The sequence below is a fragment of the Orycteropus afer genome, unplaced genomic scaffold (genome assembly GCF_000298275.1).
Source record: "Orycteropus afer afer isolate SDZICR_OR568_19922 unplaced genomic scaffold, OryAfe1.0 scaffold01000, whole genome shotgun sequence".
NCBI lineage: Eukaryota > Metazoa > Chordata > Mammalia > Tubulidentata > Orycteropodidae > Orycteropus > Orycteropus afer.
In genome coordinates this window covers 40,631-49,292 of record NW_006922587.1, presented here as the reverse complement: position 1 = coordinate 49,292, position 8,662 = coordinate 40,631, and the positions used below count along the sequence as shown (strand labels likewise).

At 39.6% G+C, this 8,662-nt stretch overlaps 1 protein-coding gene across 1 annotated transcript; it reads left to right on the top strand.

Moving 5' to 3' along the window:
• The first annotated feature begins 821 nt into the window (after positions 1-821).
• Positions 822-6,620, top strand: NEXMIF (neurite extension and migration factor). The gene is made up of 3 exons (XM_007958515.1): positions 822-900; positions 1,586-5,936; positions 6,527-6,620. The coding sequence occupies exons 1-3, from the start codon at positions 822-824 to the stop codon at positions 6,618-6,620; spliced, it is 4,524 nt and encodes a 1,507-aa protein (XP_007956706.1).
• Positions 6,621-8,662: the final 2,042 nt, after the last annotated feature.

Genomic DNA, 8,662 nt, shown 5'->3' with positions numbered 1-8,662 from the left:
AAACCCTATCTCAGGCCTACCACTCAGGTAGTTAGACAGGAGAAAAGGGCCTATGGATATGTGTATTATGCCCTAAAAAGGCCAGATAATGCTGGGACCTTTTCATAAGTCTCAAGTCTTCTTTGTAGTCACATTTAAAAATCTTGCTGTAGGTATGGAGGAATACTTGTCAGAGTCAAAGTTACAGTCATGAAAGCCAAGAAACCAAGGAAATCTCTACCTCTTTTGTCTTAGAAGTCAGATTTTAAGGCACAGAGAGAGATTATCTGAGTGTGATATGTGTGTGTATGTGTGTGTGACGAGAGAGAAAGAGAGAATTGGCTTGTTTTTGAAGAGCTTCTGATAATCTGAAATTAAAAGGAGGCAAACAGAAATAAAGCCAATCTACACACATACACACACACACACATCCCTCATTTCAGGTTAAGCTGAACTCTGATTTGCCTTCTTCTGAATTGGGCAGCCATAATTAAGTTAAATTTGTTATTATCTAGTGTAAGGTCTAAGTTTGCTTCTTCCTCAGATTTCAGTTTTGAATCATATTGTGACTTCGAATGGATAGAAGGATCAAGTATGTATGAATGAAATATGGGTTTCCAAACTGATTTATATTGTAGGTATAAACCCTGAAACAAAAACAAAAGCCTAATGAAAACAGTCTGAAACAGGTGAATTCCAGAGAGTCTTTTAAGATCTTTTTAAGATGAAATAACACTAAAACACAGAATAAAACAAATTTAATGACTGATATTATATATTTGAAATGTGCAGGTTGGACAGCATTTGGACTTGGAATGAAACAATAAGAGGTTACCACATTCATGGATAACCAACAAGATAAGGCTTCTATTGCCTCAGCCAACGGAGAAAACACTCTGATTAATGGGGTTGAAGAAAATGGTAAGAGAATTTAATTATAATATAGAATATCTCTCCCAGTAGCCCTTTGTTATTAATATGGATTTCAGAATCTACAAAATTGAGGCAGATTGAACCCAGGATATCTCTGAGATTGATATTAATCCTAAACTTTATTCTACCAAATCTTTAATTGGAGTGAAAGAGTCTCTAAAAGGTTAACTAATCTTTGCCCTACCAAATCATCACTGTCAGGTGAATACCTAAGTTCCTCAAAACTCCTAGTGAATTAGAAATATTCTCTAATGTGAGGCTTGGAATTTAATGGACACATTAAAGAGGGTTTCCAGACCATGGATCTGAAGAATGGGGCCAAGCCTTATAGCTCAAAACCATGAATGTCCCATCTGAGCATTTTCTCACCCTGAAAACTGACATTTCAATTGATCAAGCAGTCCAATTCTTTCCTAATTTCTGAGGAGGGCTCTGTCTTTCTCTGAGGAAGAAGCTGTGCCTAAATAATTATTCCTTTTCACTAGCATGAATATTCAATTAAAAAAATCAAAATTGCTTTTTAACTTTATCGTTTCTCTTTTCAAAGCTAGAGAAACTGAGGCTTAGCTTATATAATAAGATCAAGAGCCAGATTTTGATCAAGGGAAAGAGCTAATAAGTCTGGTCTAAGACCCTTAACTTTATTCCTGTCATTTATTTTTCTTTTCTCTAGACTCAGAGGATCAGGATGTGGCATTTGCAGCTCTAGAAGGTGCTGCACCGATCCAGCCTATACCAGTGGTACAAAAAGAGACTCTGATGTATCCCAGAAGTCTCTTGCCTCTCCCTTCTAAGAAGCCCTGTATACAGAGCCCTCCTTCTCCTTTGGACCTGATTGAACCACCTGAGCATGCTGCTGATAGTGCTTCTGTGAATGCTGTCTCCCTCACATCTGGCGTAGCAAAGGGCATGAACACATGGTCACTGCCTAATGAATGTGAGAAAGCACCATTTGCCATAATAGAGCCTGCAGGCATGTCAGCTCTGAAAGGGGACTGCCTCATGCAGCCAAGCCGGACTTGCTTGGGCTGCTTCATGGAATCCAAGGATACAGTAGATCCTGAGCCAGGGATCAGTCTGAAAGTTGGTGATCTAAATAGGGATTATGAAACATGTGCAGTCTCCGATATAGGGATTCAATGTATTAATGCTGGAGAAAACATAAAATACGGAGATCAGCTGCTCTCAGACCAGCTCCTAGGCTTCCCCCTGCACAAATCAAAGGGAGGAGATAAACGAGAAGCCGAGAAACCTGACATTGACTTGGAGGATCCAGCTCAGAAAAATTATTATGAGGCATTACTGTTGGATAAGTGCAATACAGAAGAGGCTTTGCTTGCGAATTCCAATCAGGACTGGGGTTACTTTGAGACTTTCATTAGTGAGAGCAAGATTGAACTGCTCGACCTCTGTTCTAAGAATGAACTGTCTGTCAACCTATTTTCTGAAGAAGATGTGGATAACTACATGTTTGATGATGATGAGTCAACTCTGGGCAGTGATGTCTGCTCCCTGAAAATTCGATATGAGTCCTTTCAGGACAATGTTCGAGATAAGACCACTCTTCTTATGCAGGAAGATGCCCAATTCAACTTTTTTCCCAGTGTCTTTACTACCTGCCCCAAACGGGAGTCTAAGAGCGGGATCCTGAAGCAGAGCAGCGATCTTTCCCAATTCAAAGTTCCTGATGTGAGCATTATCTGGGGGGAGGAAGATAAAAATTTGGACAAAAAGAGAGGCAAAGAGGAAGGGCAGGAAGACAAAGATGTAGGAAAAAAAGACAGAAAGGAGAATGAAGAAAAATCTGCCTTAAATAAACCATGCAGTGAGACTGAGATAGAACAGTTTAAAAATTCAAAGCAGGGCCATCTTGTTAATTCCTCGGAGGCATCAGTGAATTTCAGTGATGACAGCTCTTTCATTGAGGTCTCATATGATGCCATGGGGGAGATCAAGGACTATAGCCGCTATATGGCTAGGGACACTAATTCTGGTAGCTCCTCCTCCCAGCAGAACTATGGGTTGCGAGCCAAGAGAAAAGTCAGATATAGTGAAGATTATTTATATGATGTTGACTCACTAGAGGGTGAAAAAATAAATGAGAGGAAAGAATGGCTGCCAGGTGGTTCTAAAGAGGAAGATGATGATGAATGGTGTCCCAAAAAGAGGAGAAAAGTAACCCGTAAGGAGCCCCCTGTTATTATCAAATATATCATCATCAATCGCTTTAAAGGTGAAAAGAACATGCTGGTGAAGTTGGGTAAGGTGGATGCCAGTGAGACAACAGTGAATTTGAGTGAGAATCAGCTCAACAAATATGCCAAGCTGGCCCCCTTGAAGGGCTTCTGGCAGAAGAAGAAGAAGCAGAGAAACAGCAACACAGATTCCTTCAAGATTTCTTTATGCCAGAAGCAAAGCTTTGAACCAGGTAGCTTTGAGGTGTCATTCCTGTCACCTGCTCGCAAACGAAAATCTAAACATGGCAACAGGCACAGGATTCAAAGAATCTCATCCATGGAAGCTGCACCAAGTAGTAAGCAGGTTTCATTCTGCAGTGATCAGAAGCAAGCTAATCACAAAGAAGATGGATGCCTACAAGGTACACTGAAGCCCACAGCTCTGATTACCCCGAGCTGCCCAAATGGATTACATTTAAATGACATCACGGGTCCTGACTCAGTGAAAGACAGAGCTCAAGGCACAGAGTTTAAAGGACCAGAGAGGAAAGTGCTCAACAAGATCAAATTTAAAAGTGAAGCTAGGTTAAAATTCAAGAAAATCAAAGCTGAGCAAGAAAGTAAACCAGTTACTCAAATGAGTCCTCTCCAGGAAGACCAATCCTCCAAGGCCAATTTAAAGAATGAAGCTGTTCCTGGGACCTCAAACAGTTCCCATCTATCTGAATTTCATGAGGCAAAAGTTTCTAAGAATTCCACATTCCTACCAACGACCTGTTCTTCTGAAATGCCTCTAACATCTGCTAACATTACCACCAGTATACCTGTTATCCCTGGAGGATATCTGCAAACATTGTTAGATGCTTCTGACTTGTCAAATAATACCAGTATCTCATACTTCACCCACAATTCCCCAGAGCCCAATGATGGTAGTCTCACTCAAACAGAAAAACCATTTGTACCTCTCCAGCCTACCCAGGACTGTGTGCTCTCCTCACCCTCTGAGTCTGATCTGCAGCAATCACCCCATAACTTGAAAGTGGAATCAAGCAACTATGAGAATGTGTGGCCCAACAAGGCTACTTCTAGCCCCCAGGAATTCATGGCTGAAGTCCCCAGGGAGATAGTCTCAATCCAATCCAGTGAATTTGGAGTTTCTCAAGTAGTATCAATGGAAAATAACCTCACAGATACAACATACAATGCAATCTGCTTCAATAGTGGTAGTAGTTGCAACAAGGTCCTATGTGCCTCAATTCAAGACACCCAGCCCCCATCTGATGGCTCTTATCAATTATGTCACTTTAATAATGGAGAGATCTGCTTTCCTTTCCAGCAGGGCCCAGTCAATATGGATGACAGTCGACTCTTTAGCTTTGATTCAATGGCCTCACTCACTGTCAGCTCAAGTAATTATTGTTCCTTAAGCTTGACATCCTGTGAAAAGGATCCTGATGCTGATATTACCGATGACTTTCTGGCCCATTGCAGCCCCAAGTTGGTTATCCAGCAGAGCACTGACGAGATAACACCATTAAAGGAGTCCACTGACCTCCTGGATATCTCCAACTTCACTCCTGATAAGTTTCGCCACTCTTCCCTCTCAGAGATGTCCCCACCTGACACCCCTAACCTTTCCCCTCAAATTACCAGGTGTGAGACTATCAAAACACTGAAGGGGTTCCAAGAGGGTGGCCCAAGAACATTAGGCAACATGGAGAAAATCAAATGGGACTGCAATACCCTTTCACGGCAGGCCCAAGTGGATGATGAATTTACTTTAAATAACCATCAGTTTCAGTTCCATATGTTCAGTGATGAGGATTCTGTCAGCTTGCTCCAAAAAAGCTCTTGCCAGTCAACATTTAATGAGCCATCTGGTCAAATTAACACCAATAACAAAGTGTCAAAATCGAGAAAGAAAAGTTCACCCAGCAAGAGTGGGGCTGTGAACCAAAGCTCTTCTCAGAAAAATACCAGGAAAAAATCTCCCAAAGCCAACAACAAAGGAATTGAAAAGCCACCTGGCAAAACCTCCCGCCAGGTCCCTAAGCCAACAAAGAAAGGAAAATACATGGCTGCAATCAATGGTGAGAAAATGCAAATTGGCACTGGTCGTGGGGGAGGCCAAATCAACAACATAGCCTCCACTGGGAAGACATTGGCTGAATGTATCCAGCACGGTGGTCCTATGACCTCTATGAAGATGCCAAATCAGAAGGGACTTTCTGGAGATTGGGCTTTGGGAAAAGAGAGCAGCTCAGGCTGGAGTGATATGAGTATGGGCACCAGAACCAACACTCTCCTGGATGATGACCAACGAGAGTTCCAAGAGCCTTCCTATATCTTGTCCAACATTGCCTCTGGTATGGCAGATGTACAGAGATTTATGATGGCCTCCATAGAGCCCCTTTGGGAACCCATGGAGCACCATGGGGACCCTAATATATTCTATCCCCCAGAATCCAATACTCTAAAATTAAAAACCCTCAAAATATTGGCTGGGACACCACAAGAATCTAAGAAAAAAGTCAACAGTGGGTCCCCAGGAACCACTAAGAATCACAGGTCAATCAAAAGTATGAGCAAAAGCAATGGGAAAGCAGCAATAGGTGATCCTGGCTGTGCAAACATACCTGGTTATAATGAGGATTCTCACTCCACCTTCTTTGATAAAAAGTATAATAACCTGAGCACTTTAGGCAATAATGGACCAACACACAAAAAATTATATCGTCATAAATCCAGCTCCAAGGCCCTGAGAGACGAAAAGTGTAAGGGAAAGCGCATGGAGCGAGAACAGGTCCACAAGGATGAGGCTGGGACAGCTTCTTTTGAAAAACTGAGGTAATACTGCACCAAAGTGGCTGAGATGATGTACCCTTAGTTTTCCTACAACCTGCTAGGCCCACAGACCCTCATTTTTTCCCTCTTGAAAGGAAAAGTTTGCATGAAAGAAACTGTCCCACTCCCTTCTTTTTCAAATAAAAAGAAAAGAAAAAAGTGCATGAAAATCCCTATACCTTTAAGCCACCCAAAAGATTGGGCGATTTTGTTTTGGCTTGGCTAGGGATAAGCTCTAACAAGGTTGTTTTTCTGCTATTCAGTATTAGTTTTCACTTATTAAGAAGCTAGTACTAAAATATGCTCTTGAGCTTTGCAGTAAGACAGATTTTGAGCAACAGAATTAAAAATTATGTCAACAAAAAGCCAAGATTGTTGAAGCAAAAAGAGCATTAATTGGAAAATAAAATCACACCTTGTGGCACTTTGGAGTGCTTTCTAGTGCCCTCTGCTATTTGTATCTTTTTTTTTTTTTTTTTTTTTTGCATCATATGGCATCTAGTATGATGTAAACAAATTTAGATTGTATGATCCCTTCTTGGGACATACGCAAAGCTAACTAAGATGGCATAAATTGTTTGATTTTTCTGCAGGGATTCCGACTACAATCTCCTAAAAGCAGAAACAGCATTTTGGGTTTTACCTGTGTTTGAAGAAGAGACTCGAATTTTCCAGAAAGACATTTGATGTTTGTCTTTTATTTCTTTCAAAATAGCCTTGTGGTATGTATGTTGACATGTAAGTGCTTAAAAAAAGAATTTTAAATTGTGGGAATAAGTCCTTGGAATCAAACTTTAATCTGATGTTCTGTGTAAAAGACTTAAAAAGTCATACAGTTGCACAAGTAGTTTATGCACTATTTACCCACAAGGAAAAAATGGAAAACATTGTGCCAAACTACAAATAAGTGACTGTACTGTATATATTTTTACTTCTATATCAACATTTGGTTGTATTTGGGGAGCTTGTCCCTGTTGACTTACTAGAAACATTCCAGTGATTCTTGCTATTAACCACCCCCACTTATGTGGATAGCACCTGTAGATCACAGTGGGAAAATATGTTGTGTTACACATTTTACTAAAACTTAAATAATATTGTTTGAAATGTGCCAGATTTCCTAACCTCATCTCACAGATTTCACCCCACAGTTTAAAAGTTTAAAACATATATATATACACACACACACACACACACACACACACATACACACACATTATTTTAAAGTTTTAAACTCTACTGTCTTGTCTGAAAACATGAACAGTTAAGGCACAATGAAGGTTTGTTTCATCCATTGCCTAAGGATTAAAATGTTGGAAAAGTTTGAAAGTCGCAGCTAAGTCCATCAGGGACTCAAATATATGCATTTACAGATCCTTTTACAAGGGAAAAAAAGAAGCAGCTGCTTTGAAAGTTTGTTTTCTAAAAGCAAAACCTGTAGCTGAAAATTATTTAAATTATTATTAATTAAAGTGAAAAGTTATATTGCTTATACTTTATATCTCAGTTTTATATATTTTATAATCGTCTGGGATAAATTATAAAAGCAACATGAATGATAAATGAAGTACATAGATTGCTTTTATTTAAATAGTTCCCTAAATGTTTTATTCCAACTTTGTCAAAGGTACACTCATGTCATGGCTTTAGTGTTCTTTATATGTTTAATCTTACAATGCCAATGTCATTTACAGAAAACGTTAAGGCATCTCAGTTCAACCAAATGTTTCTTCCTACGAGTTAAGTATATATAATATCAGATAAGCTGCACAGTTTGTGGTAACAACTAATTTGGGCCATATATACTCAGTCTGAGGATGACTGGTATTTGATACCACACAGTAAAATTAAATCTTAATTTTTATGTGAATAAAAATATCTCTTTTTAAATTAAGCCTTCCCCTCACTTATTTTCAATATTTCACAGCTCCAACATCCTTCATTACTAGCCTTTTCTTCCCCTTTATTCATCACTTGAATTCTAACATTTGATCTATTTTCCTTGCACAGTTGAAGGCCTATGTGTCTGATGACTGATGCACTATGGCACAGATGAGATAATGGATATAAAAGCGCTTTGTAGATCGTAAAGTGCTATACAGATATAGGGGATTAATATTATTAATGTTGTTGGTTGTTGTTGTTGTTACTCTTTCTAGTCTTACTAATATTGTTACTGATCTTTTAACTTGGGAATATATAGGCTGGGGATGGGAGGGTGGAGAATAAGTGGGTGGGGAAAAGGGGGATTTTAAAAAAGGGAAAAATGTTTCAAAAGGGAAAATTTAAGGAGAATATGGACCTAACTAGTCATTGCCATCTAAATATATTCACAAAGGAGCAACATTTGAACGTAGTCAGAGAGAAATGGAAGGAAGCCAATCACATGCATAAGTATATACACTTCCCAGTCCATGATTCCTTTCACCAGCCCGCTCTACTACTTACAGATAAGTAGTAAAATGAAAAAGCCTGTGTTCTTGAGTGTGTGTGTTCTCAGCATCAGTCTCTTGTGTCTGTGGGAATGAGTGGGTGAGAAGCTCTTTGTGAGGCTGGTTCAGGCCCATTCTTAGACTTTGATATCCTGTGTGCAGTGAGTCCTGGAAAATCACTTAGTGGAAAGGCACCAGATGAAACATGTCTCCTGCTTTACAGCTGCCATCCAAAGGGGGGAAATAATCAAACTGGAACACTTTCTTTTGTTTCTTTACTCTGAAAGCTAGCTGTTT